Source organism: Lupinus angustifolius, chromosome LG03 (genome assembly GCF_001865875.1).
Source record: "Lupinus angustifolius cultivar Tanjil chromosome LG03, LupAngTanjil_v1.0, whole genome shotgun sequence".
NCBI classification, from domain to species: Eukaryota; Viridiplantae; Streptophyta; class Magnoliopsida; order Fabales; family Fabaceae; genus Lupinus; species Lupinus angustifolius.
In genome coordinates, this window is record NC_032011.1 from 28,791,478 (window position 1) to 28,817,370 (window position 25,893).

The following is a 25,893-nucleotide window of genomic DNA, read 5'->3' on the forward strand; positions in this document are numbered from 1 at the left end:
ACACTTGAATAAACCCAACAGTTACACTCTTAATCATGTAAGAACATTTAATATAATTCCACTAACGCTGACATGAGACAAACAATATTTTTAAAATGCTACCCTCTAGAATGTGAGAGGGAAATATTTTTATACATTTTAATTTATTTAATCAAAAAAATTGGACTTTTCAATTTTTTGGTATCATATATCATAATCTCGATTTAATATTGGAGAGAATCTTAGCTCTTTTTTAAAAGGAGCCAAAACAAAAAAGTATAATATTTTCCGGATGAAAACATTGTAAGCAAAAATGACAAATAGAGTAAAATTCAATTAAAATAGATTTTAATATTTATAGAATTGCTTACACAAAAATCATTATATATCGCATAAGAAGCATTTTTAAAATTAATTAAAAAATACATAAAGATTATTGAGAACCCACAGTCCCATATCCAATGTTTTGTGACTAGAAAAAACACAGTTAAAGATAGTTTTGTCCCTTCAATAAGTTTTCCTAACTCAGCTAAATATATTTTTGTTATGATAGTTCTAAGGTTAGATACAACAGTAAGATTGATTGTCTTAGGACCGAGAGATTATGAGTTTAAATACTAGAAATAATATCTTTGCTTACAAATGATAAGATTGCATACATTCACAGACCATATTAGTAAGAGTTTCATACATGGGCTTTTACAAAAAAGAAAAAAAAAACATAGAATCAACCATGTTCAAATTAATGAATTAGTACTTTCTACTTGCAGGAAAAAAATCTTGTAGGGTGCTCCCAAACTTAAGTTAAAATTTAATTTTTAAGTATTTTTCTGACCAATCAATTATAACACATGGAGTGACACTCGTTATGGGACAGAAGATGTGCTGCTCCCAATCCTGTAAGGATATTCCAAAATAAAGGTTCAACAATAAAGTAAAGAACACTTCCTTCTCTGTAACACAAAACATTTATATTATAAAGATTCATTCTATGTAAATGGCCAAAAGAAATTCATGGAAAGAGACTCATACATAGCACTGGTTTGGGATAGAGAATGATTTCTCATGTTTATAATGAGAGGGAGTGAAAATGTGAAATAATCATGCTTTTACAAGAGGGATTCAGATCCCTTAGACAAAAAATCTAGTCCTAGTATGTGCCCAGTTTGTGAGATTAACAGAAACCAAGCCATTCGATAAATTAAAGAGCGGCGGAGACAAGAAATGTCCGAATCCTCTGCAACAGCTCAGCCTTGACGGAATCAGGAACCGATGCTGCAAAAGAAAAGAGTTGACAAGTTGGAGAAAACCAAAACCAAAACCAAAACCGCAAAAACGATTATTCAGTTTGAAATGTTGAAACACATAATCAGCTGACAATTAAGAGCCTCTTAAACTATTTCGCAAAAGATTAAGAAGCAAATAAAATGCAGAATTCTTTGTATGGTCTTGTCCTAATGTTCACTACTATATATGAAAGAAAAGTAAAATATTTGGGAAACATTTGATTCAATACCTCTGCCCTTTGGTGTGATTACATGTATGAGTTCATCTACAGTAACATTATTCCTCCCTTTCTTCTTGACAAAGGCTCTGTAATAAAAAGTTGGATGATTTTAACACTCAGAAGTCTCACAAACATGATAATAGGAAAAAGAAGAATCAATTAGAAAAGTCAACCCTAGAGGGATCAAATAACTCAATTTTCTCCTACGAACTATTTGGGTTAATGGATTAATTCGACCCAAAAACAGATGCACCAAGGCAAAAAAAAACTACAGATATAAGATATAGAAGGGGAATGAATATTTGCTTTTTTGCCATTTTTCGTTAACACTTTCTTCGGTCAACTCTCCCTCTACTTGTGATAAAACAAAGTTGTTTAGTATGAATATCCTAAGGTGGAATGCTAGAGGGATAGTTAGTTGTGCAAAACGGAAGATACTAAGAGACATTATTTGTAAAGCAAAAATTGACATTATTTTGATAGAGGAGACTAAGATTGAGAGCATGGGTATAACTAAGAGTATCTCTACACCCTATGGCTAGGAAACTAATCCCTTTCAGGGTACATAGTTACCCCTCCCAACAAGTATCACTCATAGGAATCGAACTTTTGAGTTTTCGGCCTATCTGAGGATCAAGTAGGGTCTTACACCACTAGAGCAACGTCTTGTTGGTAATGATGGTCATTTGAGACACACTAGGTTTGTCTCTAAGATTAATTCTTTCCATGGTATCTTCTGTCTTGTTAGATATTAAGGGGAAAGGTCCATGTTGGGCGTCTTCTATTTATGATCCTAATAACCCTAGGCAGCATTCTTTCTTCTGAGAGGAGTTCGGTATCTTGTCATCTTAAGTACTCGGACATACAGTAATACCGCTAAGTGCGAAATACAGCTTGTACTGATGAACCTAGCACTAAATACATAAAGCAGGTGCTAAGCCAAAAGTAATTGAACTTATCATTTCTGCCAAACATGAAACAACATAGCTTAAAGAGAAACAACTTCACATCCATTTGGCTATACAATTGAAGTGACATTTAACTTTTGAACCATGACGCATCTTCATTGAGTCGGCACCACATTATAACTTTGAACTTGTTAGGCATAAGACACAATTGTAGTGGCAGCATAAACTTTCATTAAAGATGGGAAAGTCAATTTAATTATTTGATATGCAACCTACTTGTCTCATATATACTAACCACTAGGCCTGTTTGCTAGTCAGGATAAAGAATACAGGACAGGATAAGCTGTTACCCACTTCCCCCATTCCTACCACCACACACTTCCCCCGTCGCCACCCCACCACCATGTTCATCATCCACCACCACTGGCATTGCCATCCCCACCTCCCCTACCATTACCACAACCTCCAACCAACATCACCGCCCTGACTTACAGCCAACACAAGCACTACATTGACCATAATTGCTACCAGCCCACCACCATCACCACCACTCCAATGCAGCCAGTCAGCCACCACTGCTGCTTCCACACCACCATGCCACCCCACCGCATCCACCCCCATCCCACCATTAAATAAAAAACATTATAGCGGATAGCGGCCGACCCCAAAAACACTATAGCGGATAGCGGGACAACCGCTACAACTAAGGAAAAAAATATAAGTAGTTTATAGCCTACGTATATAAATACTAAAATTGATCATATTAAAGACACATTCCTAATTAATAATCAAGATAAGAGTATTAAAGGTTCTAGAGCTGATTAACGTTGGATGCCATAACAGAATTGTATCTCACGAAATTGAACCACATGAAGATGATGCCAATTGGGTTCAATCAGTTTAATAAGAGAAGCAATAAAGAGATGATTGGGCAAACAATTAGTGGGGCGAAGATTTTTTTTTTTTTAAAGAAAAGATGGAGAATGCTCGTGAATTAGGAAGCCTTGCAATTTTGTTCTATGTTGATGAAGAACATGTAAGCAATTGAACATGTGAATTTGAATTTGGAAGAAAGAAAGAGAAGGAGAAGAAAGGTATAACCAATTAAAAATCACATGGCCTAGGAAAATCAATGTGTTAAGTAGAAGGGAAAGAATGGGAGGTTAAATTACCTAAAACCCTAGTGAAAAACCAGCCACCTATTAAAAAGAGGAGCAAAAAATACTTCTCTTCTATAAAATTAGGGTTCCACTCGCAATAAAACATGTAGCGGATCATGATCCCCTATTTGCCCTGCAATTTTGCCGCTATTTGACCTACTACAAGCGCTACAACCATTTGCACCGCTATCCACTATGGTGTTGCGGGTAATGGTAGAAACACTGCTACAATCCACTATTGCGGCGCTATAGCGCGCTATTGACTACCTAGATAGTCACATAGTGGTAACTATATCATTTATATACAACGTATACCATATTTTGTCATTACCAGGTGGATTAGTTAGTGGTTATCAAATACTGGATAGGATACAAAATTATCAAATTCGCATCCTATCCATCCTTATATCCTGACCACCAAGAGAGCACTGAAAGGATAAGGCCATAACACTAGAGTGCCCATGATTGGTGGATTCTCCATATTGATACTTATTATAATAAAAATATAATGGTATACAAGCATAAGAAAATGTATTTCGCTCCCTACAAGGACATGTTTGTACCAAGCAACAAGAAGTGACCCTTGTGGTAATGCTTGTATGCCTCAAAAAGGGCGTATTGGAGTCTAAAGTTAAAATGAGAATGGATGTCAGAATTTCAAATTTCCTCTAGACTAAGTACACTTGACTCAAGTGCTAATGGTAAATCTTAATCCCAAAAAGTGCTAATGGTAGAACTTCTCTTGCAAATGACTTTAAGGGTCTGTTTGCAAATTAAATTTTGGAGGAGAAGCAATGGAAACGGAAGACTTTAAAACCATGAAATTCACTTGTGAGATGATTCTGAAGCTTTTTTTCATCCATTCTTTCTGCTCCAAAACCCAACTCACAGACCCTAAGAGAAAATCATGATGTGGGAAAAGGCTGAGGATATATAACAATGCCATAAACAACAATGTGTAATGCTTTTAACAACAACAACAACAAAACCTGCAAAGAGATTTCATTTCATCCTTCCAACCACAGTCTACAAGCCTTTCCCTCAGAAGTTCCATAAGCCGCTCCTTCTCTCCGGTCTCAATCAACTAAACAGCAACAAAAAATAAGAAAAAAAGCAATGAGAAAACCATGAAAAAAAAACAAACCCCAACACTCAAAACAAAGAAAATTAAACAACTTTAACATTCAAGAGTCATAACCATCAACAAAGTAACTAACTTCATGAAACAAACAACAATTTTGGACAACTTTTCTGACACCTTAGTTTACTATAACAGTAATCAAACACAAAAGAAAGGGAAAAAAAGAAGAAACCTTGATATTGATGAGTTCTTGAAGCGTAGGTTCCCTTTCTGGGGTATCTTCAAGTACATCTGGTGTTGGGGGTCGATTAACCGATGATTTTGACTTCCTTATTATTTGAAACACAAACAAAGAAACAAAAGTGAAAACCCAATTATGGGGTGATGCTAAATGTGTAAAAAAGAAATCAAATTTAGAAGGGGGTTATGAAAAACAATAACGGGAATAACATCAAACACATGGTGTGTGCTCACATGGTGTTTAAGAAAACGCCAGTAATCTGTTTGGTTGGAGAAATATTAAGTGAATGTGATGAACGAGATTGTGAGATTTGGGTATATAAACTTATGATTATATGCGCTCGGTGCATATATATATTTTAATCAATTAATTCTATGAAATATTCATGGGACATTCCAGATAGATACTAGAGAAAAAATATTTGAAGATTACGTTGATTATCAAATCTTTCAAGGATACCTTTTGGTTTTATTAATTATATTTTTTTTAATTTTTTATCTATTGTACCTATTAGGAGCGAGTAATTGCTATCAACTGTTGAACGAGTTAGTGTTTGAATTTGAACACAATCCTAGAACTGATTAAATACATTACATACTAGATAAAAAAATTATTAATAGATAAATATAGACATAACAAATAGGTGATTATAGGACGAATCGAGTTAGGGTAAGATTATCTTTATCTGACCTTAAATATTAACGAGGTCTAACTTTTGAATCCAAACTCGGCCTTAGACCTAATGAAACTCAACCATAAAACGAGTAGGATTGAGTTATACCCACCCCTAATATCCATACACAATTGTGGATCAGTATTTCACAGATAGAATTTTAGGGAATTTATCTTATAGTTTATAATAGGCTTGAACCCAATAAAGATTTCTATTTATTCATGACTTATCACATCATCTAAACACTCAATTTGAGTGTGAAAAACAGAGTTACACTCACATTTAAAGAATAAGGATTCATGAATTCTATTTTTTTTTGTTTTGGAATAAATCATCTTTTGATTTCTTTATGATATGAGTGATTTGTTCCCTTAGTTTTTGAGTTAATTGACTATGCTCCTTCATGATTAAGTGATGAGTTGTTACCATTAATCATCATATGAGTGTTGTAGTAATAGGAGAAGCCAACTACTAAACCAATAGGGATGAGACTATGTCCATAATCACGTCTCTGACCAATCACAATGAAGCAAAACTGATAAAGTTATGAATATTTAATTTTTTTTAACTGACGTGACATAATATAATTGGTCTGGGACATGGTTTGAGACAACAGATCTTTGTCCAACCAATAGCACCTAAACTATAGTCTTAGATAACAAGAGTAATTCTAACATTCTCTAGAATTTTTATTGGGTCATCATTGAGAGATGAGCAAGAAGATCGGGCAAATTATTTAATTGAATCATGTATCATGATAGTAGGTACATACTTCATTCAAATGCGGGTTTTGTATTTTGAGAGAGAAAACACAACCTCCAATTGAGTGGATCACCTCCACAATTTCATGAAAAGATTTTTGTAACAAGGATTCACTAAAATCAAATGATAATCTTTATCTATGGAACAATTTTCAAATCTTTAATTCAATCTTATTTATCTTATTCATTTATTTAACCGTTATCTCAATTCAATATTTATTTTAAATCAAGTTTTTTTAAGAGTAATTAATTTAGTGAAATCAAGGAATATCTTACTCCTATAGGTGAGTATGGTGAGACGTGGCTCTACCCATTCATCTTTTCCGCTCTTTGCCGTCGTGTAGCCTTAATTTCTGTGCCTTTGTTAGATCATGCTTGTTATGCTTTTGTATCTTCAGTTTTATCTCATACTTTTTAATCTCCTCTTCTGCTTAGTCTGCTCTAATTAGATTGATGGGGGCATTGCCCATCTCTGCTGGATCGACTTGATGTTCCAAATGATGCTGGATATCCAAGGGGAGTACTCCCTGGAGCACGACCGAGCACGAATTATGAATGAGAGGCTTGGTCCTCGCTTTGGGGGTAATTGGAAATGAACCGAAGGGAGTGATTATTCGGGTTTTGGATAGTGGAACATCCTTCACTATCATAGGAGAACATGATCACCGCTCGTGGGGTGGAACTAGAATCGTCGGCCAAGAGGAACGTGGTACGCGCCTTGGGGATGTATGTTGACCATCACAAGTTGGGGATGTAGTTAACTCCTCTAGAGGATGACCTTGACCACTGACCTTGGGGAATGTGACACATGCTTTTGGGGAACTAGAGTTAGCCACCACCAAAGGTAGAATTAACCGTCACCCTAAATTCTGATATGCATTTGCTGAATAAAGTTTTGTTAACTGGGAGACAAAAAAGGTTTGAGCAATGCTTGTTACCATATATGCTTCGTAATACATTAGTTGTTTGACCATGAAAGTGATCGACATAATCATCAAACAAAATACTCGAGGCATGAATCACAAAAAGTGTTTCATTATGTTTCATTAATGGGGCATCAAACAAATCATCAAAAAGTACTCCTTTATGTTTCATTAATGGGACGTGAATCACAAAAAGTGTGTTCCCACGTTCATTTGTGTACATATATTCTAGGCTTTATAGATTGTTTTAGAAAAATTCACGAATTGGTGTAGTTTGACTTTAATCGGTGGAGCTTTTTAACTTCACCTACTAACAACAATTCAGATAGAACACCTCAAGAAAAATATACTGTAGAGAAATATTACTTGTAAAGAAAATATATTGCAGATTAATAATCCACATTTCTATCTATTTGCAATTTTTTCCTTCAGTATTTACTGATTTTATTCTTCTAAAACATAAGCTAATTCTACTATTTAGACTTATAAATATTTATTTTCACTATGTTACATATTATAATAGTTTTATTGATAAAAATGACTACTACAACAGAAGTTGTTAAGATTTTAAAGACTGAGGAATACATTGAGCTACAAAAATATAATAAACATTTACCGAGGGTAAAAGATATAACCATATTTACTAATGAATTGTCTTAATATTTACTTACAAATATATATACACAACATTTATTCACATATTTTTATTAATTGATGCATAATTCTTTGTAACAAATAGTCACACTATTTGATCACAACCAATATTTTTGGAAATGATCTAATATTTTTGCAATATTAGACCATTTGTGCATTGATGAAGTAAATCTAAATAATCTTTTTTTATTTTCTGATTTTTAAATATCATATAAAATATCTTTATTTCTTTTATTAGTTTGTCTAGATCTTATACATAAACATGAATCCTACTAGACATGCCTCAAATATTTCTTGAACATGTGTACTACTGATATGTTTCACAATTGTTGAGTGTTACAACCTAACTTTAGTAGGTGCGACAAGAATAATGCAAATTAATGCAATGAAGCCGTCATCTATATTTTTTAGTTAGAAAACATGAAAACCCAATTTTAAAGAAATAGGTTTGATATGTTCATAGAGAAAAATTAAGTTCGGGAGTCGGTTACAAATGAGAAAAGTGTTAGACACGTCATACTGTCGGTTATAAAAACCTGGATATTCATTCAAAATATTAATTTTACCCTGATATTATTATAAATAGAAAAAACTCAAAAATAGATTTTTATTTTTTTATATCTGACAGGGAAATACCTGCTCTTATGTATTTCTAGCTGCAATAGAGAAATCAAAGCTACGAAGTTATTCTAGAAATTAGTTAATCAATTGATATATTTTTATTTTATTTTATTTTTTATAAAGTTATCAAGGTGAGATAACTCGACAAGACATTTGTCCTATAGTGCACTACCTCTCATTGTTTTAGGAAACATAAAATAACGCGACAAAGAACTAGTCCTATAATACACTATTTACATTGCTTTTACTAAATTATTTTAAAATTAACAAGATGAGTTAACGCGATAAGGAAGTACTCTTATAGTGTACTACCTCTCCTTGCTTCATATAATATAAAGAACGCGGCAAAGAAATAGTCCTATAGTACACTACTTTACATTTCTTTTATTAAATTATTTCTAAAAATAACAACATGATGTAATGCGACAAAGAACTAGTCATATAGTGCCTTACTTTTCATTGCTTCATACAACATAAAACAATACGACAACGACCTAGTCCTATAGTATAGTACTTTACATTGTTTTTATTAAATTATTTCTAAAAATAACAATATGAGGTAATATGACAAGGAACTAGTCATATAGTGTATTATCTCTCCTCACTTTATACAACATAAAGCAACATGACAAAGAACTAGGCATATAGTGTACTACTATACATAAAGTATATATATATATATATATATATAAAAGAAGATGAGGTAAGGTGACAAGGAACTAGCCCTATAGTATATTATCTATCCTATTATTAAATTTTCTTTACATATTTATTTATTTTTTACTCATTTGCATTTTTTATTTTATTATTTTTTTCTATTTATATAAAAAAAACAAAAAACAAAAAAACAAAATAAAGAATAGAATAGAAAACAAAAAAAGATAAATAAAAAAACAAAGAGAAAAATTAAAAAGCTAGGATTAGGTTAAGGATGGGGTTGCCATGGGAGGCAACCCCTTACTGGACTACCGACGATGGCAGTGACAATGATGCTAGCAGTTCTGTTGTGAGCCATGGTGGTTAAACCACTTCGCTCTAGGATGTGAAGAAGATCCTCATTCATACCATAATTTTTGCTTAGGCTAACCATTTTGATTTTCAATCTAACGAGTTTTCTTTTATTACAAGTTTATATTTTTAGGCATAGTCCCTCTTGATTGCGTTTATGTTCATAGGTTTGAGTAAAACATTTTCATCCATGTCTTGTAAGACTAGAATAATTTACAAAAGTTTTGCACTAGTATAAGGGAATTGTCCATTCATCAATTACTCTTGTGAGATAGCCGAATAACTGGACCATGATGCTGGATTTGTTTGATTCTTCCTAGAACTTCTTAATCATTCCCCGAAACTTCTATGATTCCCACTTTGCTCAAACATGTGAAGGATCTTGGTTCGGCTTTAGTGTGACAGACTCACAAGAAAAATGACTTTTTATTGCCTTAACTTTTACTCAGGTCGCCCTATCGGGTTTTTGACATACCAGACTTTTATTGATACCCTAATTTTTATTAGGTCACCCTTTCGGGTTTTCAATGTAACATGTTTTTTTTTCTTTTATTTCATTTTTAGGCATAGAATCTGTTAAGTGCGTCTATGTTCACAGATCTGGGTAAAACGTACTCATCCATGTCTTGCAGGATCCACTACACCAGATATCGCAATAAACCATGGTCATTCAACTGCGCTTGCTAGAATGACGCTATTATAAACGAGGTGAAAAAAATCAACCATACACATTCAAGAAGGCGCTGTCAATTTGGATAGGCGGATATACTTTCAATAGCGTAGGCGTGAAAAATCACTGTTTAATATCAGTGATATTAGCATTGGCTTGAACGAGTTATGTTGAACAACACACATTTAAGGTAGCGTTGTTAATTTACATCTATTCAACATCACAGTATTAAAAAAGCGATATTGAAAATGATATAATAACAACATTTTATTATATGAGCATTGTTGCTTGGATACGACATTTATATATTCAAAAAATTAATGGAGGTGTTATGCGTCTTTTTGTTTGTTTGACCATCTTCCAAGGATGAAGATAACGATATCTTTCCATTTGAATCTATATATGTTGTCGTTCACACTAATGATTTTATTTTCATTTGTTTTTTCAAGTGTTGTTTTGTTTCAATAAGTACTCTGTTTCTTTTCTCTACATTTTCGATCTACTATGAGAATAACACAAATTTTTCACATGTTGTATGTTGCATGCAACTCTTTTCTCCACCTGACGCATTGCTAACACCTATTACATGTTGCATGCAGCTCTTACCTAACCTTATGCTCTATGGTAAATGTAGGCCTTGACTGCGATTGCTACAGCCTACTACACACTATAAGTCAATTACGCACAAAGTACAACCTCACCAAGCCGCCCGACACGCATAAAGCAACTCCCTGCTCTACCAAGATCAGAGCGACAAGCCCATATGGTCGGGCATGCAAATATCATCCAACAGAGAATCATTCATCTACCTCCACTATAAATAGGGGTTCCTCTCCTCACACAAAAGGAGGCTTGGAGACAGAAAATACACAAAACACACTTGGATATTGGTTATTCCTACTCTCTAACTTACTATCTACAGTCTTAAGCATTATATTCTCCCATACCCTGAGTTGTTGACTCTCCAATCATTGTTATTTACTGACTTGATTGTCGGAGCACATTTTCATGTACCTCCCCTGGCGAGCCCAGACTCAATTCAAATGTGTTAGAAATTTATAGTTTCTAATTAAGGTGAGTATCATATATATTTGATACAATGATATCAACTATTTATTTCCGGAGTTACGTTATAAGTGATCTAATTACTGACACCCCTTAGATTTCTAAAAGTTGATAACAGATATGGGCTTAACGCCTAAAGAAGGTTATGGTCCCCAACACACCAAATCAAATTCAGTTTTCTCCTCTCCCCATCAGAGTGAAAACGCAAGTCCCAAGAGGAATCAGGGATTTGGTTGAGGAAGACCATCATACCACAAAACATCTTTTAGAAACGTAGATCAAAGGAGCACATCCAAGAACATGGATTCAGGTATGACACTGCACCTTTTGTTTCATATATGTGTGTGAGAATCATGAGATTCAAGATCCTAGGATTGATATTTCACCAATCATAAGGAATTCCCAACAAAATGAACTTAGGTCCTCACCCAAAATAGAGGAGCACCCTAGGAAGCATTTCAATGCGGGGACCTCCAATGAGAGACCAATCCATCCCAAATCGAAGACCCCAAGTCAGGCCCAGCCCAGCTCACCCTCCTATAACCGAGCACGAGAACACTATTTTATAAAGTATTTTCCTAGTAATTGAGTTGGGGTGTTACATCTTTCAAGTGAACTTGAATCCTCCGTCCCAAATGGAATTTGTCTCTATGTCTTATCTAATAGAATAAAACCAAATAATATAAAAGTATCAGTTTATGTTTTTATAATCTTTTCAATAAAATGATGCATTTTAATTGGTCTGAAATACGAAGTGGAAGATAGATCTTCATTCCTTTCAAGTACATCCCCGCCTTAATGTAAAGCCACTAGAATGGAATTTAACAAATTTACAATTAATTGATTCATTCGACCTTTTCCACCTAGTCCTTAATTCAAACACATTCAACCCGAAGGTACACACTTATTCTTAAACAGATAGAAAATGCTCGTACAAGCCCAGATCCACTAACGGAAGGATTAGTAGTCCATTAAAAATAAAGAAATAGCAAGAGGATTCTTAAATTGATAATTAATTAATTAATTAAGTTAACTAATCGCATGACTCACAAATCTATCATTTAAACAAGTGAAGGTTGATTTAGTTAATAAAGGCATCCATTCATACACCTCACAGTGATGTGAGTTAGATTTATACTACCAGTGTGAGGATTTTGTTGTTTGGTAATTTATAACAATTTTTTTTATAATAATGTTTGTAAGAGTTATATGAATGGCGAGAATTGTTAGAGATGATAATAAATCTTGAAGAGTCTAGGTAGTGTAGTCACATTTATTTTTTGTACTCATGTAGATACTTGTTGAGTCAACTATATGTTAGTACTTAAGTACCCAGAAATTCAGAAAATATTAAAAATAATTATGTACAACTTATATTACAAATTTTGAATGTAATGATAGGCAATTTATACAAGTAATATGGGTTTCTTGAAAAAACAAACAATTGAGGTAGTTAGTTATTTAACTGAGTTAATTATCATTCTAACAATTATAAATTGAATGAATTAAGCAAACAAGCTAAACAGAACATTATAAGCTTATGATCTAAACACAAATGATGGAGAAAGCTAAACAAATGAGCTTACATGAGTGAAAGGAATGTCAAGTATATGCTCTCCTTTGCTGCCCAATATTGTGGTCTATGCTATACTAATATGATTCTTCTGGAAGGACATAGATTATTTGTTTTAAACGGTGTTTTTTTATATCTTGAGCTAATCAAAATATTACTTTTTGTCTATAATTTTTTTTGTTTTATTCATATGTCAGCATATCATTTGTCCAGAATATGAAATGAGACACCATTAAAGATAAGTGATTGATACCTCTTCTGGAAGGCAAGGAAAGGATTGACACCAAAGAATGAAGGGTAAACAAGTTATAAGGGAATGGAATGTTTGGCAATAATGAATTGGATAAGGATGGAATGTGTTTGACTGTTTTTTTCTAGTCATATATATTATTTAGGCGACAAAAAATATAAAACATAACTTAAATTTTCTATTAAATATAATTCATTTTACTCAAACAAATAAATAAAAATAAAATTATTATTTCAACATTATAATAGAAAATTTATTTAATATAAAGATTTTTTTTGTACTACTAAGAGTATCCCCTCATCTCTTTTGGGTAAGAAACTAATCTATTTTGATATGTGTGATTATCCCTCCCAATAAAGATCACTTCCACGAATCGAACAATTGACATTTTGATCATCCTATGATCTAACATAGTCTTACACCACTAAACTAATATATTGTTGCTAGATTTCAGTTAGAGATTAACAACATAACATTAAAACATTACTATTTAATAACATAACATCACAATCATGGATTAACATAATATTATACTTATATATTAACAGTATAAAATCACATTAATATAATATTATAATTATGTTACTATAAATAGGAATAAATGTGTGTATAATATATAAAGTAGGTTGTATGTTCCAAATAAAGTATTGAGAGCTGCAACATAGAATATTAGTTGAGTTACCTTATATTAGGACCCATTTAAGAAACTTTGTGGGTTGATCAGCCCAGCTTTCCTAAACAATTTTCTTAAAAAAACTTTAAAAAAATTGTTTATGAATAGTTATTTTGTTAATTAATTTAAGTAATACATGTTTGTTTTAAATTTAAATCTTGTCTATGGAAAATATATTCATTGAGAGTGCTAGTCCATTATATTATTAATTAATATTATTGTCTCAGGTAGCATTGTATTCTATGAAAGATAGTGTCTAGACAAAAAATAGGATGTTAAGGGGAAATAAAAATGTTGTCATTTAAACTAAAAAATAATAATAATAAAATAATTTATTCGATGCATTTACTAAAATACCCAAAGAATTCTTTTCCTACTCTACTTCATTACCAGCCACTCTACCTACCTATTTAATTATAACCTAAAAGTAGCTTTAAGAATAAGAAAAGAGAAGAAAAAAAAGAAGTAAAAGAGGAATATATGCCACTAACGCCATCAGTATTTTTCAAAATTACTTAATTTTGTTTATTAGTATAAGTTTCAAGTTAGATAAAAAGTATTCTACATTAATAAGTTAAATTGTTTAATTATAATATAGATTATATAATTGTTATTATACTCTTATCTAAAATTCTAAAACTTAAAAGACTAAAATAGTTATGTGGCCAAAGTAACTTAAAAGATTTAATTTTATTTTTCTATCCCTCTCTCATACTCAATTATCGTAAGTTTGTAACCGACAATTCAAAGCACTATCATTACTACTTATTTATTATCACCATTATCTAACCACCTAAACAACTTCTTAAATAATCTCTAAAATATCGTCAATAATATGTCACACATCGAATGCAAGGCCTAGCCTAGTGCATCCCATTGGCACCCATAGTAACTTATTCAATACACATATATAAAAACTTGTAGACAAAGATAAGATTCTTTTGCCTGTAAAAAAATGGTTTATTGGTTATGGAATGAGAATGTATACCATAACCTTAAATAGCTAATATGAGTGGTATCACATCTATGAAATGCACGTTCTATTTTGAAAACAAAGCATGTTAATAATTTACCCTCATAAAAAATAAAGAACAAAAGAAGCAGATACCAAATACTATACGACAACTAGCATTTTCTTTGCCATAAGAACAATTGCCTTATTTGACTCAGTATTAACCATCACTAGTTATTGTTTTTTATAGTAGCATATATCTAAGCTAAAAGATTGCTTCATAGCATGAATAATGCCATTTTTTGATTTTTTATTTATTAATTATCATTCATTGGGTCGTGTGATATCATTAACAGAAGTTGACATCAAAACTATTTGATTATCTACAAGTAACTATCTAAAATTAAAAAAATGATTTACATCAAAATCAAGTTATGGTTATAACTTATAAGAGGTTTTTGTTTTAAATATACTATTGGTAAACTAAAATGTGATATTTTATCGTATTTAAATATTTGATTATAACTAAAAAATATTGAATTATGAAGGTATCACGTTCTAACACTAACACATTTTGATAAAGCAGTATTTAAAGACCATATAAGAGTCAACTAATAATAGCCATCAATCCTTGTCAGTGCTCTCCATATTACAAGGTTTCATGTTATTAACATGGGACTATTCATGACCCTCTTTTCATTGCATAATCTCTCATTCATCTTTCTCCTTTTCCTATTCTACATAACAATATTTGAGTTCCTCAGAATCAAGAAACATTCTAACCTCATTCCTACAACATATCCCTTCATAGGTTGTTTCATATCCTTTTACAAGAACAGGTACAGGCTCTTAGATTGGTACACAGAGCTTCTATCTCTGTCACCAACCAAGACCATTGTTGTGCAAAGACTAGGTGCACATAGAACCATTGTGACCGCGAACCCGGGAAACGTTGAGTACATACTCAAGAGTAACATCAACAACTTCCCGAAAGGTAAGCCCTTCACTGAGATCCTTGGTGATTTTCTAGGCCATGGGATATTCAATGTGGATGGTGAACTATGGCTGACGCAACGTAAATTAGCCAGCCACGAGTTCTCTACCCGGTCGCTAAGGGAATTTTTTATGCACACATTGGAGGAAGAAGTGTCTGAGAGGCTCTTGCCTTTGCTAGAGTCACTATCAAATGAGAAGAATCAAGTGATTGTTGACTTGCAAGAGTTGCTGGGAAGATTCTCATTCAATGTGATTTGTAAATTCATACTTGGGACTAAGAGGTGTTCATTGGACCCTTCAGACCCGAAATCGCCCCTTTCAAGAGCTTTTGATGTGGCAGCAGGGATATCTGCGAGACGCGGCGCAGCGCCTTTGTTCATCATCTGGAAGATGAAGAGATGGCTCGGAGTTGGATCTGAAAGAAGGCTTAGAGAGGCTGTTAAGGAAGTTCATAACCATGTCATGGAAATGATTGAGGAGAAGAAGCATCATATGAATGTAACAGGAAAGGGAAATTGTGTTGAAGATCTCGTGTCACGGCTTATATGTTCAGGTCTTGATGATGAGGTGATCAGAGACATGGTGATAAGCTTCATTTTGGCAGGGAAAGACACTACATCAGCAGCTATGACATGGCTCTTTTGGTTACTATCTCATCATTCTCATAATGAACAGCAAATAGTGAAAGAAACAGAACTGAATACAAAACAAAAATTGGATTATGAATCACTGAAGAATCTAGATTTTCTAAAAGCATGCCTATGTGAATCAATGAGGCTGTATCCACCAGTAGCATGGGATTCAAAGCATGCTACAAAAGATGATGTGCTACCAGATGGAACCATGGTTAATGCAGGAGACAGAGTCACATATTTTCCATATGGAATGGGGAGAATGGAAAAGTTGTGGGGAAAAGATTGGTATGAGTTTAGACCAAGTAGATGGTTCAGTGAACCAGACAACAATGGAGGAACAATGATTGAGGTTTCTCCATTCAAGTTTCCTATATTTCAGGCTGGTCCAAGGGTGTGTCTAGGGAAAGAAATGGCTTTCATTCAAATGAAGTATGTGGTAGCATCAATACTTCATAGATTTAAAATTAGACATGTCAGCCAAGACAAGCCAATATTCGTGCCACAACTCACGGCACACATGGCCGGCGGTTTAAAGGTAATTATTTTCAAGAGGGAGAAATGAACTTAGATTATCTCTTCTTTATTTTTTGAGTAAAGATTAGAGTGAGTCAATGCACCACATTACTAGATATTATATTTTAATGGGTGATGTTGTTACACGCCATTTTGCATTCTTTTCCCTTCTTTTTTGCTTCAAGTCTTCATACATATATATGATCATTAAAGAAGACCAATAAGGTGGTCCCCTAGATTCCGAAAAGATCAAAAAACTAAGAGTTTAATTCTTGAAGATAACATTTGTTGAAAAAGACAATCACACATTTAAAAGAATTATTTCATTATCTATAGAGTGAGGCCATTAGTAGTGCCAAAAAAATACTCATTAAAGGGATGATGATGATAAGAGCACGACACATGTAATGCCTCCTAGGAGAAACTATGTGCTACTAAACTACATTATTGAGTAGAAACTACTTTTTTTTTTGTTTATTGTATAAGGAAAATGATTGGGTGTAAAGAAATATTAAATTGATGGGTTTGCACACATGTTCACCAGCCTAACTTTGGTCGTTGGACATGTTCATCATCATTGAGAAATAATATTCCTGCAAAAAACGTGCTATGTTTGTGACATAAGTAATTTCTTTCAAATATGCACATGCTTGATCCAATTCATTACCTTATAAGCAATTATCCAGTTAAGCAAGCTGATTTAAATATGATCATTGTACCATAAATCAGCTTGTGGCAATCATTTAATTTTCTTCTTGATATATATTAATGTTACTACCATGTTTTGAATTTAGTTGTTTCTATGTTTTTTCTTCATAAAATCATAAGAGAGAGTCTACAGTGAAAGGCTTCCAAATTGCTTGTTCCATTCATCATAAGTGCCAAGTTCATGTGGGGAAACCGAAGGTCTCACCTCTTGTAGGGCATTTTCAAAATCCTAGACAAAGCGAGAAAAACGTTTTAAAATCAATGAAGTTAATGTTATTATTTTTTGAAATTTAAGGGCTATGCATGGTACTTTTCTACATACCTTAAGGGTTACTGGTCGCATATCCTCCTTTTTCAACTTTGTAATTTCTATGCCTTGTTTTAAAGCTTCTCTTAGGGGACCCATAGAAGCATCCTTCACTAAGTTCTTCATGTCAGATCCTGAATAACCTAGTCAATGAAATTGTCTAGTATAAGAAACGTAAATCGATAGAAATTAAGGATAGGTTTATTTCATAATTTCATTTAACAAGTCAACAATACACACATGTATTGAACGATCACTCTATCATAAATAATTCTAACAAATCATCATCTTTGAATCTTTCCAACTTATTTTATCTATAGTTTTTCTAGGCATTCCCCTTCCTCTGGATTTTAAAATAACTTTCATGATACTAGCAACGATTTAGTCCACACATCCAAACAGGATTTTACCATCTTTCTATAGTAGGAGTTACTTCAACTTTCTAATTAATATATTCATTTATAATCTTATCTTATCTCAAGCATAGTCACATAATTTGCTCCACCACGACGACGAATTATGAACTGGTTCATGCGTACCGATTCGCGGTGTGGCTCATTGTAGTACACAATACATGTTCTTGGCGGTCCACATTTTGGGACGTCAGGCATAGTTAATTGTTTTGAATATGGCAGAAAAGAGGAAGCGTTGAAGCAATGATGAGAGCCTTGGTTGAAGAAAACGAAATAAAGAAGAAGTGGTTAGGCTATTTGCCATGACTGCTGCAACGTGATGAGGAAGATGAAACGAGGAAGAATACAAATCCTAGGCATTGGAAACTAGGATGGACTATTACCAAAATTGGGCCACTTTATTTCTCCCAATATTCACTAATCTTTCAACCAATCAACTCTTGCATTTAACTTTTTCATATAAATAAAAATTAAAAAGAAGAGAAATATATGTATATACTAGATAGTAATAGTTTTTTTTAGAGAGAAAAAAGATGTACCAATATCCTATGACTTTTATAGATTATCATTATATTCATTATTCTTCAGACTCTTCAACAAAAAAAATAAAAATAAATAATAAATAATATATTAATTATGTATAAATCTTTAATTGATAATGTATAGATATTATTTATTTTTATATTATCATGCATCATCTAACATTCATATTTAACCATAAATTATCATTAGCTATGAAATAGAACTAATATAAGTGAACGTGAATGATGCAATCCACTTGAATTTTATATACTAGAATGAATATTATGCTCCAAAAAAATACCAATAGATAACGGGAAGAATCAATTACAACTAAAAAATATGATTGTCAAAAAAATAAAAAATTGGAATTCAATATAAGTTAAATATACTTTTAAAAAATTCAAATATACATAGGCATATTACTAATTACTATATATAAAATATTCATCTCATTTATGTAGTAGACTTCCATTTGATTTCTCTACTAAAACTCATTTTTATCATTAATCACTAACTTTTAAGTTATATTATTTCAATTATTAATACTAGTGTGTCAACCGGCACCCCTGCCAATCGACTGACATTTGTATTTCTTCTACTATTTAAGAAAAAAAAATTAAATATAAAAAATATAATATATGAACTGTGAAAATATAAATAAGAAATGTATGGAAGATTAATTATGTATTTATGTGGAAGTAATAGTGTGGAAGTTTATATTAGTTATTAATAAGAAATGTTACAAATGATTAATTTGGAATATAAAAATTATGTCATAGTGATAATTATTATTTGTTTTGGTTTTATTAATAGTATAAATATAAATATAGATATAGATATAGATGAAATTAAAAGTTATAAAAGTTAAAATAGAGAAACATAAAATACACATGAATACTCCATGGGTAGTTATTTTATGTTTATTATTAGTATTAATATATATAAACATGAAATTAGAAGTTATAAAAAATAAAAAGAGAAACATAAAATAGTAGTTATTTTATATTTTTCAAGTATAGATAATTGAAAATATATATATACAAATAGTGTACGATTATTATTTTGGAAAGTAATGAGTTCAAAAAAGTATCAACTAAATTTATATCCGATGTACCATATATTAATATAGTAGCATTACATGTATGTTATATAAAGTTTATTATGTTGTTGTTGACATTTTATTGATGAAGATGAGGTCTCATTTAACCAATTAACAACTTAAATAATGGGCAAAAATAGTTTTGCTAGGAAAAATATTTGATACCTTCTGTTAGGTTGCATATGATATCTATTTCCTCGTTTGATAGCTTGAATAACCCATCTTTCTCTAGAAGGTTACGTGCAATCCAAGCTCTTGCCTCTGCATTTCCAATGGAAATAAGTTATAGCCACATGGTGCCAAAAGAGTTCATATGAAAAGATGAGAAAAATTAACAGAACCTGAAGAGGGTAGAGGGATATAAAGTCTTTTAGTAAGTCTCCTTCGTGCTGCTTCATCAAGTTCTTGAGGACGATTTGTTGCCCCTGCATAATTTATATTCAGCTTGTGTAACAAATACTATGACCACAAGTTTATGCCATTGAAGCTTACTAGTTACTACCATAAAACCAATGACACTATTCTTCGTCTCAAAAGCACAAGATAGATGAACATATAAAATGAATAAAAATATGGTCCATTGCACGAGGCTGGTTGGGATTTGTGGAGGGTATATGGACACAGTCTTACAACCAAGCTAAGAGATAGTTTCCAAGATTTTAAGTCATGACCTCATAGTCACTAAACAACAACTTTATCCTTGTACCGAACTCACCATCTGAACATATAAAATGATATCTTTAAAAAATATAACAAGATCAAACTCAAAAGCAGAGAACTCAAGTTAGCAGAGTTTTACTTCTGTATAATACACAAACAAAAAGGAATGTAGGAACTACGAAGTGAGACAAAGAACATCTTATAGTGAATTAGTGATATGTTTTGTTCTTCATTATTGTTTAACTTGCTGATAAGCTGGTCTCATGCTCAATGTGTCATATACTCATGCTTAATTTGTTTTTGGACTATGACCATGCATTTAGCTACCCTATTAAACACCAGAACAGCTATTTAACTAGAATTGTAATAATACTACAAAAACAATGACTAAAAACGAGAAAAGGTATTTGGACTTGGTGTTTACGATTTACCTATAAGCAAAATTTGTTCGTTACCACTGTCAAAGCCTTCCATTTCAATTAGAAATTGTGTCTTTAGCCGTCTACTTGATTCATGCTCACCCTCTGACTTACGCTGAGACAAAAAATATATGAAATATAAGAATGAGAGAAAAGAGTAAGAGTAAAAGATACTGTGGAATTTACATTTCCCTCTATAGGATCACACTGTAATGGTTTAACTAAAATTTCCCACAATAAGTTTAGTTATAGCATTAAATGTTTGTCATCATAAAACAAAATATAAGCATACCTGAGACAGAAGTGAATCTATCTCATCAACAAAAATTACTGCTGGTTGACGGCAACTAGCAACCCCAAAAAGAGCTCTTACTAGCTTTTCTCCTTCTCCAATCTATAACCATCAAAAGATATATCAGGTATTCAAAATAAGACCTTTAGGATATATAGTCTGATAGATCCAGTTGATGAGTTGAGTGAGGTACCCATAACCCATGGTAAGGGGGCATGCATTTGAGAGTAGTAAGAATATACAAAATGTAAAGTTTTTGGGATTTGGGTTACACAATCTAAGATTGCAGGTAAGCAGCTAAGATTTTAAGTTCTGAGAGGGATATGTTGGCAAACCTTCAAAATACTAAACCACTGAAGTTAAAAGGAATATCTAACATACCCACTTGCTTGTCAACGAACTTGCGGATATGTAAAAGAAAGTTGCCTTTGCTTCCCCTGCTATGGCTTTTCCAATCATTGTTTTGCCAGTTCCCTTGTATACAAAGTAATAGGCAGATTAAAGACCAGAGTGTTTGCAATTCGCACCATCGGGAAGAGAACTTTGCACTTACTGGTGGACCAAATAGAAGCAGACCCTTCCCAGGGGAACGACAGCCCTTAAATATGTCAGGACGTAGCAGAGGCCATATGACCATTTCAGTGACACATTTCTTAGCATGATCCAATCCCGCTACAGTGTCATAAGTAGAGTACATTTAGTTTCAATTGTATGCAAATTGTGAATCCGGGAAGAAAGAAGAAAGATGCATAGCTAGTTATTACCAATGTCATCCCACCGTACATTGGGATCTCGATCCATAATTTCATTACTAATATGTTCAATGAGGCGAGGTTCCAAATTCCTCAATTTCTCAGGAAGCTCGCCATCAGGCCCATACAGCATTTCCAAACTAAAGGCAAAATATGAAACACGTTAGGAAGTTTAGCATACTAGCAAAAAAAACACAGAATAGTGTGTCAAGGGTTGATTCCATCACAATTGCATGAAAGTTAACTGCAAGATCAAAAAATCATTGTAAAGGCATCATGGTTTTAAATTATGGCTTACAATTACAATTGTGGCCATAATGTTATAGTTTTGGTAGTGTCTACAATCGCATCATGATCACAATTGCAGCATGGTCGCATTTTTTCGCATTTGCTCGTAATTGTGATAAATGTAACCCATTAGCAAATGTGACTCCAACCACAATTCAAAACCATAGATGGCATCTACAGGAATAACTAGGAAGAAAGATATTGCAATTTATGCTTTGAAATGAATAATGAGAACAAAGTTAGAAGACAGTAAAGAATGATGAGCACGTGCTAGGAACATAGAAAGATTAATACGATGGTTAGATCACTGACCATCTCTTAGTAGAGTCCTCTAAAGAATCATCACTCTTTCCACCAATTCGTGAAGTCATATTTCCAACATTGTTCCCATTGGATTTAATAGGAGGAACAAAATTACCACGGACACCTCGTCGTGAAACACCGTATGATCTCCCACCATATAACCTATTGGCAGGGTTGTTATCGCATTGTGGTGAGACTGCTGCACTTGGTGAACCAACACCTCCACGCTTCTGCCTTGCTTCCATTTCCTGCCCAAATAAGGTATTGTCATCAACACTGCTACTAGCAGAGAAAGTACCTCAAAAAGGAATAGGACAAAACATATCACATAAAAGATAAGATGCAAAAACTAACTAAATTTACTGATAGTGTGTTTCTTTTCCTTGCTAGTATGTAAGTTTTATAACCTGTTACAGTTTGTTGTCATGCCCTTTTAAGCATACTTCTTTCCTCCTTTTTTCATAAGCAAGCATACTTCCTCCACTATTTTAAATTGCGATTCCGGTTATGTTTTCTACTGTGACAGTTGTAATGTGGATTGCGGGAATTGCAGTGTGAATTTTTTTGTGATTAATAAAATATTTTTGAATTTGATTAGGCTCAATGTGGTCAAATGTAATTGTGTTGTGGCTCGATGCGGCCTCGTCAATGTGATCCAGTATTACACTGCAATTATAAGGTGATGCGGTTGCGGCAGTCACCGCAACCACAATATTACGGTTGCATAAGCTTTGATATAATGCTTCCTTCTAAAACTTCATCTAGAAAGTATATCACTATTCTTAAAAGAATTATGTTAGCATGCACAAAAATAGAAAAGTAAAGATAAAAAACGAGTGCATTACAATGGTAGAAAATGCAATACTGAACCAAATCTAAGAATAAGTAGTAACACATACTACAACAACCAAGCCACTGGATGGGGTTGGCTAATGAGTCAAACGATGCTATAATGCCTTATGGCCCTTATCATAAATCATATCCATAGACAAATAATAAACATTTCATCTTTATTAATAGTTTCACCTATAATTTTTCTTTATCTTCGGCTATATCTATTGGAAAACCCTCCATGTAATGGGAATGCATATTATAATCAAAGGATAGAAAACACTTCCAGTGCCCAGGTTCCCAAACTTGACAATAGAATATGACAAAGTGGACAATTAGTGAAATAATCTTACCAATTTGGCTCTAGCAGTAACAAACCCATTGCCATGGCCATCAGAATCAATTTCCTCCTTGCTTGACGGTGAATTTGCATAACCAACTTTGGGGCTATGAATTTCTAAGTGTGCACGCTTTTTCCCAAAAGTGTTTGCAAAGGCTCTTTCTTCCTCATCAAAAGAAAAGAAAGCACGACCCTTGGTACTTGATTGAGGCCTTTCAACAACCATGCAGTCCTCAGAGCTGTTAGTTTTGAAGGTACTTTTCTCAGATATGGTTGTCAATTTTGCTTGCACCCTTTCCTTCGGTTCCTTGCCACATGTCTTGTGTTGCTTCCCCTGCTGATCACCCTGGAAACAGAAAACACCATTAATTCACATATCATTACCTCAATTATCTCAGTTGCAGAGGATTAATTGAAATGATAGCAATGTCTATCCGAGAGTTCTTAAAATTGAAATTGTTCAAAGAAAAATATAAATTCTTCAATAAATAATTATTTTTCTTCTTTGAACCATCTTCTAGCTCCGCAGCTGGTTATTTTGGCTATGCTTGGAAATTTGATGATGAGTGGAATTGGATGGCTACCAATTATTTTTTTGAATATTTTATGATGAAATAGAGTGGAACGGAATGAATCAATGAATAATAACATGATTTCATTTGATTTAATCTCATATTATTCCTCAAGTAGGATGAAAGAAAAACTAAATGGAATCATTTCATCTTAATTTAAACCATTCAACCAATAGAAGTTAGTAGTGTAAAGTCAGAACTCACTGACAATGTGCAAAGTCAGAACTCAGAACCATCTTAACATTTTGTAATCTCATAGACCAAGTTGATGTTTTACTTAGTAATACCACATCTGATTCTACTTCATTGCATCTAATTCTAACATAGTTCGATCGTTTTCTCATTTAGCCTACATATGGCTACCACATAACAACTTCTTCATAAAGAAAGTATTGTAAAAATAATGTAAAAACCGACAAATGGCATAAAACCAGGGAAGCATGTAGCATGTAACTATGACTTCTAATAATCCAAACATAGCCTAGAGGAATCACAACAATTAGAATAAAAATCATAAAAAGAAGTAATAACAATTAGTACCAATTGATTGTCATCATTTTCATTAAGAGCTCGAAAGAATTTCGACTTGCAAATCTTGTCAATATCAATATCTCCAGTTGCGCCAAAAACGAGTCCAGGAGTTTTCTTTGCTTGTTCAAAAGCATACCTAATGAAAAGGCAAACTGATTAAAGAATATATATATGTAGAGATAGCTACTCAACAATAAATTTGGGTAATTAGGATTAAAAGTCAGTTATTGGTCACATGATAGTCATGTACATGTATCTTAATCTTAATCATTCAATCAAGATATAGTGGTTTATAATAAGTGTTATCATTTCTCACAATAGCATATTGTTCTCATGTGAGTAGTTAACGGTTCTCATATAAAAACTGTGAGATTATTGGCCACATGATAGTCATGTGTATGTATCTTTTAATCTTGAACGTTCAATTAAGATCTAATAATTTGTATTAATTGTTTTAATTTCTCACAATAGGGCACATTTCGTGTGAATAGCTCCCTATATGTATACATATATAAACAGCGAAAACAACTATGAGAGTTAGTTATCAATCACATGATCCTTATGTTCGATTAAGATACAATTCTCAATATTAATTATTCTCGTTTCCACAATAACTATTGTTCTCGTTTTACATCTTAATCACTTCCTACATATATAATATAACAAAGAAGGAATTGATGAGAGAAAGAAATAGTACCGATCGGAATGAGGAACGAGAGATCTACGAATAGAGTGAACCTTGGCGAGGACTTCACGGCGAATGGGATGAACGAAGGCTTCATCGACGGCGGAGACGGTGTGGGAATCGAGAAAGCCGAGGAGGCGGAGGGAGAAGATATGAGCGGAATGGAAATCGTTGTTATCGAGAGCGAGTTCAGCGCCGAAGTGGAGAGAGTGGAGACGGTGAAGATTCTCCTCCACTTGTTGCCTCCAACACTTTTGTTTTGGTTCTTCCATTGGAGAAGAAGATGAAGAAGAATATTGGTGTGGGTTTTCATGCCTTTGTTTCATAG

General features: G+C 33.1%; 3 protein-coding genes across 3 annotated transcripts; 1 reads left to right on the plus strand and 2 right to left on the minus strand.

Moving 5' to 3' along the window:
* LOC109344362 (transcription and mRNA export factor SUS1) lies at window positions 910-5,209 on the minus strand. Its single transcript, XM_019583115.1, has 5 exons — window positions 5,110-5,209; window positions 4,868-4,964; window positions 4,544-4,638; window positions 1,496-1,572; window positions 910-1,254 (listed from the first exon to the last, which is right to left on the minus strand). Coding segments are annotated over exons 1-5 (345 nt in total). The 5' UTR covers window positions 5,112-5,209; the 3' UTR covers window positions 910-1,180.
* LOC109344366 (cytochrome P450 94B3-like) lies at window positions 15,243-17,045 on the plus strand. The gene has a single exon (XM_019583118.1). It carries the CDS (start codon window positions 15,372-15,374, stop codon window positions 16,890-16,892), a length of 1,521 nt encoding a protein of 506 aa, XP_019438663.1. The 5' UTR covers window positions 15,243-15,371; the 3' UTR covers window positions 16,893-17,045.
* On the minus strand, window positions 17,574-25,893 carry LOC109344363 (fidgetin-like protein 1). Its single transcript, XM_019583116.1, has 13 exons — window positions 25,578-25,893; window positions 24,890-25,016; window positions 23,791-24,123; window positions 22,616-22,854; window positions 22,028-22,155; window positions 21,817-21,935; window positions 21,645-21,737; window positions 21,264-21,365; window positions 20,984-21,086; window positions 20,234-20,317; window positions 20,058-20,153; window positions 17,874-18,001; window positions 17,574-17,780 (listed from the first exon to the last, which is right to left on the minus strand). The coding sequence occupies exons 1-13, from the start codon at window positions 25,889-25,891 to the stop codon at window positions 17,679-17,681; spliced, it is 1,968 nt and encodes a 655-aa protein (XP_019438661.1). The 5' UTR covers window positions 25,892-25,893; the 3' UTR covers window positions 17,574-17,678.